Here is a 12,856-nt window from a genome sequence, read left to right as displayed (position 1 = left end):
TCATAAAATCAGTTTATGTTCGATTTTACAGTGTATTTTAAGACAATCGTACGCCTTTTAAGCTCTCACCTTGAGTTTGACGCATGTGCTCTATACCAAACTTCAATTCTTTGTATAGCCTTTTTTATCAATTAACTGTTACAAAGAATCCAGGTCCGCCGCTCAGGTGGCGCAGCGGTAAAAACACACGCTGTTCACCAGAGCTGAGATCTCGAATACATCGTATCGAATCTCGGCTCTGCCTTGCCGGCCGAGGCTGAGTGGCTACGTGAACAGCGATTGGCCTGTTGTTCAGATAAGGGGGCGGGACTAAGCCGGAGGGTGACTCTCTCTCTCAGACTAGTGCGATTTCGACCTCTGCTGGCTGGTTGGTGGCGCCTGCACGGAGATGGGGAAGAAGTGCGGTAGAGGGTGTGGCTCTCCGTACACAGCGCTGTACTCGTACACTGCACTCGTCAAGTGTAGGTGATAAGATGTTCGATTGCTGTGCACGTGTCGGAGGGGACGTGGAGCAGCCTCGTCCTCCCCAATCAGGAGCAGGGACCGGTATTAGTGAGAGGATGATTGACGGGCAGAAATTGGATGCGCTAAAGTGGGAGAAAAAGGGGTAAAATACAAATATATATACTGACACAAGAATCCAGGTCCAAATATTAGAAATGGCTCCTTTTGTGCAGAGGGTCAGTCATGCTGGAACAGTAAACACTTATTCCACATATATTCGGCCGTATAGTGTAGCTCAGTTTTTGTTGGATTGACTTGATGAAATAATGATGAGGCTGTAAAACTTTTGTAAAACCGTCGCTCTATTCTCTCTGATCTGATCCCAAAATCCCTCAGCTTGCGTCCAGCCGTTCCATCATATCTCGCCTCAGGTTTAGAGAGTGCCCCTCTTAATCTCATTTACCTGCTAGTGTCAATTACAGCACTCCAGAGGACCTGTCCATCTCCGAGGCTTTGGGAAAAGCCGACTAATACTGGCCTGAGGGTTTTTATGATTGTGTGTAAGCATGCGTTCATGTTTTGGCCTCTCGTGTGTGTGTGTGTGTGTGTGTGTGTGTGCTGAGTGCAGACTGACCCTGACTGCTGCTTGCTTATTGCTGTTAAAATAACTGCTGTGTGGTTCATGTTTTGTTATACGGCGTGTGTTGTGTCTCTGTCATGGACCATTAAGCGTCTCTGTGAAAAATAACAAATACAGTGTGTACTCGGTATACAGGATAACACAACTCATCATTTCAACCTCAAAATGAAATGTCCTGCAGCGTTTAGCAGGTCTATTCGCCTGCAGTACGTTTGTTTTACACACCCCAAATCAGAAAAAGTTGGGACGGCATGGAAAATGCAAATAATAAAAAAACACAATTTCTTGCATTGACTTTTATTTGATTGCAGACAGTTTGAACTTGAGATATTTCATGTTCTGTCTGCTCAACTTCATTTCATCTGTTAATATACCTCCATTCCTGCATTTCAGGCCTGCAACACATTCCAAAAAAAGTTGGGACGGAGGCAATTTAGGGCTAGTAATGAGATGAAAAAACTAAATAATGATGTGATTCCAAACAGGTGATTGTAATCATGGTTTGGTACAAAAGCAGCATCCAGGAAAGGCTGAGTCTTTGATGAGCAAAGATGATCAGAGGATCTCCAGTTTGTCAACGAATGTGTGAGAAAATGATTGAAATGTTTAAAAACAATGAACCTCAAAGAAAGATTGGAAGGGATTTGCATATTTCTCTCTCTACAGTGCATAATATCATTAAACCATTCAAGGAATCAGGAGGAATTTCAGTGCACGAGTGCATAAAGGCCAACGGCGCAAGCTTAAGCTGAACGCCCGTGATCTTTGATCACTCAGACGGCACTGCATCAAGAACCGCCACTCAACAATAGCTGATATAACTACATGGGTGAGGGATTACTTTGGCAAACCTTTGTCAAGCACTACAATACAGAGTTACATGCACAAATGCCACTTAAAACTTTACTGTGCAAAAAAAAAGAAGCCTTATGTTAACCATGTCCAGAAGCGGCGTTGACTTCTCAGGGCTCTGAGGCATCTAGGATGGACCATCACACAGTGGAAACGTGTATTGTGGTCAGATGAATCAGCATTCCAGGTCTTTTTTTGGAAAAAATGGACGCATGTGCTCTGGACCAAAGATGAAAAGGACCATCCAGACTGTTATCAGCAACAAGTCCAAAAGCCAGGGTCTGTCATGGTATGGGGCTGTGTCAGTGCCCTTGGCAAAGGTCATTTACACTTCTGTGATGGCAGCATTAATGCAGAAAAGTACATTGAGATCTTAGAGCAACATGTGCTGCCTTCAAGATGTCATCTTTTCCAGAGACGTCCATGCATTTTTCAACAAGACGATGCAAAACCACATACTGCACACATTACAAAGACATGGCTGCGGAAGAAGAGGGTACGGGTACTGGAGTGGCCTGCCTGCAGTCCTGACCTGTCCCCAATAGAGAATGTGTGGAGAATTATGAAAGGAAAAAGCAAGCATCTTAAGACGTGTTTGCAGGAAAAATGAGACAAAATTAAAGCTGAAACACTAAATCACTTGGTATCATCAGTGCTAAAACGTCTTTACTGTCCCAACTTTTTTTGGAATGTGTTGCAGACCTGATATGCAAGAATAGATGTTTATTAATAAATAAAATGAAGTTCACCCGACTAAACATGAAATATCTCAGGTTCATTTTGTCTGCAATTAAATAAAAGTCAAAGTAAATGTAAGAAACTCTGTGTTTTTTATTATTCGCATGTAATGGATCATTTTGTTTTCCATTTTAAAACATATTTGCGTGTGCTGTGAATCACACTTGGTGACGGTACTACACAACCCACCTTGATCATCCTCTGTTGTGTTCTTTTTCGCCGTTCAGTTTGCTTCCTCAGCTGCTTGGTAACTCGGGTTAATTACCTGCCTTCAGTTTTATCATAACGTCAGCTAACCTCAGTGCTAATAGCGCCTCTAATGGGGGGCTCAGCACATTAATTCCGCCTCCCTTTCCTGCAATAGCCATCCAGACCTTCGTGGGCTCTGTATATTAAAGCCTGTCATCAGTGAGTGGGTCGTTATAGTTGAATCGGCGATAGAAATCCTCCTCCTCATTGCTTATTTATTCAAGCCGCTGGACCTCACGCTGCCGTGTTCCTGCCAGCCGTGTCTCTAAACAACCCTGACTGAGACGAAGCAAGTGGAAGCCAGTTACTCATCCCATTTTACACAATTTCCCTCATCTTCAGATCATAAATATGATAGAGAAGCTGGCCCAAGTGGCCAAGAACGATGACTTACTCTGTATCGCTGAGATAAAACTGTGTAAATCATGTGCCAGACTTCTGCATGAGCCCTGTTCATTGCAGCCCCTATTATAGGACCTTCTTTTACCTCCAATTATCCTGTCCAGCCATTGGAATTTATTTGTAATGCTTGCCTCCATAAAATCATAACTTTGCCTAATAATTTTTCTCGATGCGGTCCTACCCAAGGTTAATGGTTTCTTCTCTGACGCTCAGCCGTTTAATTAGCACAGAACTCTTCCAATGTTCTCTCTTATGTACTGTACACATAAAGTTGAGGCAGATCACCAAAGTGTATCACATTATCTGGGTGTCACGGTGGCTTGGTAAAGAGCACTGTCGCCTCACAGCAAGAAGGTCCTGGGTTCGATCCTCGCTCTTATGTATGTAGCATGTCAAAAGTCAAGAGAGAGTCAAGACAGGCTTTATTGGCATTTCAGCTGTATACAAGTACATACTGAAACGAAACAACGTTCTTTCAGGACCAGGGTGCAACATAGAACAAAAGTTCAAAACAATACAGTACACAGTCATACATGTTACTCTTGTGTATATATCATGTCATACGTGTTACTCCCATGTTTATAGCATGTCGCACATGTTACTCTTATGTATATAGCATGGTGTGTGTATATACAGTATATATATGTATGTATATATATATATATACATATGGGATATTGTTTTTGACATGCTGTATACATAAGAGTAACACATATGACATGCTGTATACATAAGAGTAACATGTATGACATGTTGTATACATAAGAGTAACATGTATGACATGCTGTATACGTAAGAGTAACACATATGACATGATGTATACATAAGAGTAACACATATGACATGCTGTATACATAAGAGTAACATGTATGACATGTTGTATGCATAGGGACAACACGTATTACATGCTGTATACATAGGGGTAACACGTATGACATGCTGTATACATAAGAGTAACATGTATGACATGCTGTATACATAAGAGTAACATGTATGACATGCTGTATACATAAGAGTAACATGTATGACATGCTGTTTACGTAAGAGTAACATCTATGACATGCTGTATACATAGGGACAACGCGTATTACATGCTGTATACATAAGAGTATACATATGACATGCTGTATACATAAGAGTAACATGTATGACATGCTGTATACATAAGAGTATACATATGACATGCTGTATACATAAGAGTAACATGTATGACATGCTGTATACATAGGGACAACGCGTATTACATTCTGTATACATAAGAGTATACATATGACATGCTGTATACATAAGAGTAACATGTATGACACGTTGTATACATAGGGGCAACGCGTATTACATGCTGTATACATAGGGGTAACACGTATGACATGCTGTATACATAAGAGTAACATGTATGACATGCTGTATACATAAGAGTAACACATATGACATGCTGTATACGTAAGAGTAACACATATGACATGCTGTATACATAAGAGTAACATGTATGACATGCTATTTACGTAAGAGTAACATGTATGACATGCTGTATACATAAGAGTAACACGTATGACATGCTGTATACGTAAGAGTAACACGTATGACATGCTGTATACATAAGATTAACGTATGACATTCTGTATACGTAAGAGTAACATGTATGACATGTTGCATACATAAGAGTAACATGTATGACATTCTGTATACGTAAGAGTAACATGTATGACATGCTGTATACATAAGAGTAACATGTATGACATGTATACATAGGGGCAACGCGTATTACATGCTGTATACATAGGTGTAACACGTATGACATGCTGTATACATAAGAGTAACGTATGACATGCTGTATACATAAGAGTAACATATGACATTCTGTATACATAAGATTAACATGTATGACATGCTGTATACATAAGAGTAACATGTATGACATTCTGTATACATAAGATTAACATGTATGACATGCTGTATACATAAGAGTAACATGTATGACATTCTGTATACATGTATGACATGCTGTATGCACAAGAGTAACGTATGACATGCTGTATACATAGGGGCAACGCGTCTTACATGCTGTATACATAGGGGTAACACGTATGACATGCTGTATACATAAGAGTAACGTATGACATGCTGTATACATAGGGGCAACGCGTATTACATGCTGTATACATAAGAGTAACATGTATGACATGCTGTATACATAAGAGTAACATGTATGAAACGCTGTATATGTAAGAGTAACATGTATGACATGTCATACGTGTTATTCTTATGTATAAAGCATGTCATATGTGTTACTGTTATGTATATAGCATGTCATACATGTTACCTTTTGTGTATAGCATGTCATACATGTTACTCTTATGTATACAGCATGGTGTATATATGTAAGAGTATAATTTTTTACATGATGTATACATAAGAGTAACATTTAAAATGCTATATACGTAAGATAACATGTATGACATGCTATATACGTAACAGTAAACAAAGCCCACAAAGTAACATGACTTTCTGCACTGTTCTTTTTCAGGTTCCCTTAAAAAATTATATATATATATATTATTACTCTAAAGGATCGTCTAACATCCTTTAGAGTAATAATTAAATATGTTTTTGCTAAGTAATGATTTTGTTAACCTGGTCTTTCAGTGAACCTGAATAAGTCAGTGCTCTGCATGAATGTTTGATGGTTTGCGTAACATTTTCAATTGAACAGGTTCAAAAGGAGAGTTTAACCACTTTAAAATAAAAAGCTGAAAGCATCACGGTTCATGAATATGAATAAGAAAATCTCAAGCGATCTCTGTGCTTAAGCTTTCATTTCCTGCTGAATTAAATGTCTCAGAGTTGAAGTCCTGGGTTCTTTGAACTGCTGTGATGCTGCTGGGTTGTTGGGCTCTCGCTGGCTTCTCTCTCTTTATATTTACTCCAGCCTTGTTTTCACTACCATTTGATATTTTTTTTCTTTTGGCAGATTCACATCATTGACTTTGATGATGAAAACAATATCATTAATAAGAATGTGCTCCTGCATCAAGCTGGCGAAATATGGAACATCAGCGCCAGTCCTGCTGATAAAGGAGTGCTGACCACATGCTACAATAAAAGTAAGTCACTATTGTCCCTCTCGCTTTGTCTGTCTGTGTCCTTCTCCACCACTGTGACCTTTTTTAGCACTTTATAGCTGCCAATACTGCAGCCCAACTTTCATTTCCTTTTGGCTTTAGTCTGGGCTCAAAATAGATCTATAATTTATCTTCAATTTATTAAAGCTGTAACTAGTCGTATAAATCAGCTGGACCACTACAAACTGATCTCGAACTTGTTCTAAAACCATGGGCGTCAATACGTTGTACCCTGTCCCAAGCCTATGGTGCTGATCTATCACCAGTAAAGGGACAGTTGTAGCCTAGTGGGTAGAGCTTTGGGCTAAAGAATGGAAGGTTGCGTGTTTGAATACCAGCTTTGCCGTGCAGCCACTGTTAGGCCCTTGAGCAAGGTTTTTAACCCTCTTGACTCCAGGGGTGCCATACAAGGGGTCGACCCCTGTCCAATCAAGCTGGGCTATGCAGGGGAAAAACTTTTTATTGTAGTGTACATGTACGTATATATACACTGATCAGCCATAACATTAAAATCACCTCCTTGTTTCTACACTTACTGTCCATTTGATCAGCTCCACTTACCATATAGAAGCACTTTGTAGTTCTACAATTACTGACTGTAGTCCATCTGTTCTCTGCATAGTTTTTTTTAACCTGCTTTTACTCTGTTCTTCAATGATCAGGTCCCCCACAGGACCACCATAGAGCAGGTATTATTTAGGTGGTGGATGATTCTCAGCGCTGCAGTGACACTGACATGGTGGTGGTGTGTTAGTGTGTGTTGTGCTGGTATGAGTAGTTCAGACACAGCAGCGCTGCTGGAGTTTTTAAATACCGTGTCCACTCACTGTCCACTCTATTAGACACTCCTACCTGGTTGGTCCACCTTGTAGATGTAAAGTCAGAGACGATCGCTCATCTATTGCTGCTGTTTGAGTTGGTCATCTTCTAGACTTTTATCAGTCACAGGACGCTTCCCACGGGGCGCTGTTGGCTGGATATTTTAGGTTGGTTGACTATTCTCAGTCCAGCAATGACAGTGAGGTGTTTTATCTTATCCTCATACCAGCACAACACGCACTAACACCACCACCATGTCAGTCTCACTGCAGTGCTGAGAATGACCCACCACTTAAATAATACCTGCTCTGTGGTGGTCCTGGGGGAGTCGTTACCATTGAAGAACAGCATGAAAGGGGGCTAACCAAGCATGCAGAGAAACAGATGGACTACAGTCAGTAATTGTAGAACTACAAAGTGCTTCTATATGGTAAGTGGAGCTGATAAAATGGACAGTGAGTGTAGAAACAAGGAGGTGGTTTTAATGTTATGGCTGATCAGTATATATATATATGAAAAATAGATGCATTCCATCTGTCCTTTATTATTACAGTGGTACCTTGAAACTCAATGTCAATTGGATCTAAGAGTGATGTTGAGTTTAAAAGGCGTTGAGTTTCAAGGTATTTTTTCCCATAAGGATGTATGGGAAACCTGTTAATGCGTTCCATGGTCCCGTGACAGAAAAAGAGTTTCATTGTACTGTACTGACTTGTTCTAAAACCATGGGCGTCAGTATGGAGTAACCCATGTCTAGAGTGCTAATCTATCACCAGTACAGGGACAGTGGTAGCCTAGTGGGTAGTGCTTTGGGCTAACCCAAGTGACAGTACTAGTAGAAGAAGAAGAATGCCTTTATTTGTCATATATACGTCTATACATTTTCTAAAGTACTAGATTACCAGGCTGCTGAACCTCATGTTACACCAACCAGTGTGGTAATGGAACGTGTCCCAGTTTGACATCCCCAGCTCCATACTCTCACAACATTTATAAAATTAGACGAACAAAGAGAAGCGATCGGGAGAAAAAAATGTAATTAAATCCTGAGTTTATATGACTGGCGCCCGCGGCCTTGACTGGTTTATGACAGTTGGTATAAACGGGAGTGTCTCTCCTGGTGAAAACTGAGGGCCAACAGCAGATTGATTGATTTTTTTTTCTTCTCCTTCCTGATTGTGATGCGACAAATGCACACGATGTCATAACAGAGTTCAAAGAGAAGAATGTAATTAGCGTGACATGCAGTCTAATGAAGCACCGTGAGTCATATCCGCAGCCCGTCACTCTTCCTAAACCATGCTCGATAACTAGGGCCACGTGGTTTAAAAGGGCTGTGAAAAGTAGTATTGATACTAGTTGTACCAATATGTATGACACTGTTCAAATCTCACATCACACACACACACACACACACACACACACACACACACACACACACACACGTTAGCACACGACTGTACGAAACTGGACACATGATACAACAGCACTGTTTAAATCACATCACACACACACACACACACACACACACACACACACACACACACACACACACTGTTAGCACACGACTATGAAACTGGACACATGATACAACAGCACTGTTTAAATCTCACACACACACACACACACACACACACACGTTAGCACACGACTGTATGAAACTGGACACATGATACAACAGCACTGTTTAAATCACACACACACACACACACACACACACACACTTAGCACATGACTGTATGAAACTGGACACATGATACAACAGCACTGTTTAAATCACACACACACACACACACACACACACACACGTTAGCACACGACTGTATGAAACTGGACACATGATACAACAGCATTGTTTAAATCACACACACACACACACACACACACACACACACACACTGTTAGCACACGACTATGAAACTGGACACATGATACAACAACACCGTTTAAATCACACACACACACACACACACACACACACACACACACACACACACTTAGCACACGACTGTATGAAACTGGACACATGATACAACAACACTGTTTAAATCACACACACACACACACACACACACACACACACACACACACACACTTAGCACACGACTGTATGAAACTGGACACATGATACAACAGCACTGTTTAAATCACACACACACACACACACACACACACACACACACACACACACACACACACACACTTAGCACACGACTGTATGAAACTGGACACATGATACAACAACACTGTTTAAATCACACACACACACACACACACACACACACACACTTAGCACACGACTGTATGAAACTGGACACATGATACAACAGCACTGTTTAAATCACACACACACACACACACACACACACACACACACACACACACACACACACACACACACACTTAGCACACGACTGTATGAAACTGGACACATGATACAACAACACTGTTTAAATCACACACACACACACACACACACACACACACACTTAGCACACGACTGTATGAAACTGGACACATGATACAACAACACTGTTTAAATCACACACACACACACACACACACACACACACACACACTTAGCACACAACTGTATGAAACTGGACACATGATACAACAGCACTGTTTAAATCACACACACACACACACACACACACACACACACACTTAGCACACGACTGTATGAAACTGGACACATGATACAACAACACTGTTTAAATCACACACACACACACACACACACACACACACACACACACACACTTAGCACACGACTGTCTGAAACTGGACACATGATACAACAGCACTGTTTAAATCACACACACACACACACACACACACACAGTGTTGTGGTATGATGTGTCCAGTTTCAGACAGTTATGTGCTAACGTGTGTGTCAGTGTGTGATTGTGTCCAGTTTTAGACGGTCGTGTGCTATTGTGTGTGTGTGTGTGATGTGAGATTCAAACAGTTCTGTTGTATTGTGTGTCCAGTTGCAGATAGTTCTGTGCTAACGTGTGTGTGTGTGTGATTGTGTCAAGTTTCAGACGGTCGTGTGCTAACGTGTGTGTGTGTGTGTGTGTGATTGTGTCTAGTTTCAGACAGTCGTGTGCTAACGTGTGTGTGTGTGTGTGTAAGTAAGTACTGCTGTCGCCTCACAGCAAGAATGTCCTGGGTTCGATTCCCAGGTGAATTGGTCTGGGTTCTTTCTGATTAGAGTTTGCAGGTCCTCTCAGTGTCTGTGTTGGTTTCCGTTGGGAGCTCTAATTCCTCCCACAGTCCAAAGACATGCAGTCTGGTTAATTAGAGAAGTAAGTCCCTATAGGTATGAGTGTGTGAATATGTGAGTGTGTGTGTTTGTCCTGTGATGGACTGGCGATCTGTCCGTGGTGTTTCCTGCCTTTTGCCAAGTAAATCAGACCCACTGCAACCCTGAATAGGATAAAGCGGTGATGACACAGACAATGAATGAATGAATTAATTAATTAATAAATTAGGGCTGGGTGGTATGACCAAAAATTTGTCTCACAGTATTTTTTTAAGATTGAAGATACACTGCCTGGCCAATAAAAAAGGTCACACTCTAATATTTCGTTAGACCGCCTTTAGCTTTGATTACGACACGCATTCGCTGTGGCATCGTTTCCACAAGCTTCTGCAATATCACAACATTTATTTCTGTCCAGAGTTGCATTAATTTTTCCCCAAGATCTTGTATTGTTGATGGGAGATTTGGACCACTGTGCAGAGTCTTCTCCAGCACATCCCAAAGATTCTCAATGGGGTTCAGGTCTGGACTCCGTGGTGGCCAATCCATGTGTGAAAATGATGTCTCATGCTCCCTGAACAACTCTTTCACAATTTGAGCCCGATGAATCCTGGCCTTGTCATCTTGGAATATGCCCGTGCCATCAGGGAAGAAAAAATCCATTGATGGAATAACCTGTTGGTTCAGTATATTCAGGTAGTCAGCTGACTTCATTCTTTGGGCTCATAACTTTGCTGAACCTAGACCTGACCGACTGCAGCAACCCCAGATCACAGCACTGCCCCCACAGGCTTGTACGGTAGGCACTACGCATGATGGGTGCATCACTTCAGCCGCCTCTCTTCTTACCCTGATGCGCCCATCACTCTGTGGGCTGTGGGACTACAGATATTTCTTAAAAGTGTATGAACGTGTACGATTAGTTATGCCTGTAATCCAGAATTAAGTTCTATACCGTAACAAAAAATATGAATGTAAATGTTCATGTTGCAATGACGATGTAAAATAATGTTAAAATAATTCAAAGTCCAAACATTTGAGTGGTTAACGAGAACGCTACTTTACATGTCACACAAGCTCAGCGCAAAACACGAACACGGAAACGGTACAAATCCGATCTATTCCCTACACACTCGCTCCCTACGCCCTATAGTGCGCTTAACATTCTTAAAGGGCCAGACTGTATATTTTATAATTCAAATTACACGACAGGTGAGACGTTCTTTTTTCTTAATATAGCGCTTTTATTTAGGAAAAAATAGTTCTTACATAGGCAGGAAAATCTATGGCAGACAAGAGTCAGAACAGCGGATTGGGCGTAACGTTATTATTACTGTTTGCTCCTTTTTCTCAACACTTGTGCTCGATTTACACTGAAGATATATTTAGTAAATAAGTACATGTCCGCGCATGCACGCGCTTGTGTTCATTTCCGGTTGAACTGATAAAAAATGTTGATTTTGAAAAATTAAAAGACGAGCCGTTTTTCAGTTTCTGCTTGTTAGCTCACAGCTAACGCTAGCCAGTGTGGCTCTTCACTCGTCTCTCTGTGTTATCACCAGTGAGCACGCCACAGCCAATCAGCGAGCTCCAACCGCCTACCACTCCCACCCCTCCCTCACTGTGGATGCGCGCATGTCCTAAAGTCTCAGTTTTCAAGGTAAACCTGAAGCAGAAATTTGGCGCTTCACATTTAAAAAATACCGTCACCATTTTTGAATACCGCGGTATACGGTAATATCGTCATACCGCCCAACCCTAGTGTGTGTGTGTGTGTGTGTGTGTGTGTGTGTGTGTGTGTGTGTGTGTGTGTGTGTGTGCGCGTGTGTGTGTGCGCGTGCGCGTGTGTGTGTGAGAGAGAGTGAGGGTGTGTGTGTGTGTGTGTGTGTGTGTGTGTGAAAGAGAGTGAGGGTGTATGCGTGTGTGTGTGTGTGTGTGTGTGTGTGTGTGATGTGAGATTTAAACAGTTCAGTTGTATTATGTGTCCAGTTTCAGATAGTCCTGTGCTAACGTGTGTGTGTGTGTATGTGATTGTGTCCAGTTTCAGACAGTCCTGTGCTAACTTGTGTGTGTGTGATTGTGTCCATTTTCAGGCGGTCGTGTGCTAACGTGTGTGTGTGTCCAGTTTCAGACAGCCGTGTGCTGACCTGTGCAGCGGTGTGGAGGATGCCCCCAGAATGCGAATCAGACAGCCACGAATCCCCGGATGATTCGGCCCACAGCCCACAGGCCCTGCAGCTCCTCTGTCACCTTGACAACGCGGCCCACGGCAACGTGGCCTGGTAAAAAACTTACTATTGATTTTAACCTGTCCTCTTCCTCACC

The 12,856-nt window shown here is 41.7% G+C and overlaps 1 protein-coding gene across 1 annotated transcript in view; it reads left to right on the top strand.

Moving 5' to 3' along the window:
- The window catches only part of eipr1 (EARP complex and GARP complex interacting protein 1), a 70,855-nt gene that overhangs the window by 4,707 nt on the left and 53,292 nt on the right, over positions 1–12,856 (top strand). The window contains exons 3-4 of the mRNA XM_063006987.1: positions 6,294–6,426; positions 12,657–12,813. Of these exons, the coding sequence (XP_062863057.1) occupies positions 6,294–6,426; positions 12,657–12,813 (290 nt within the window). The remainder of the gene's footprint in view (positions 1–6,293; positions 6,427–12,656; positions 12,814–12,856) is intronic.

This window comes from Trichomycterus rosablanca, chromosome 13, assembly GCF_030014385.1.
Source record: "Trichomycterus rosablanca isolate fTriRos1 chromosome 13, fTriRos1.hap1, whole genome shotgun sequence".
Classification (NCBI taxonomy): Eukaryota; Metazoa; Chordata; class Actinopteri; order Siluriformes; family Trichomycteridae; genus Trichomycterus; species Trichomycterus rosablanca.
Note: the sequence above shows the minus strand (reverse complement) of the source record. Positions and strands in the feature narration are given on the sequence as shown.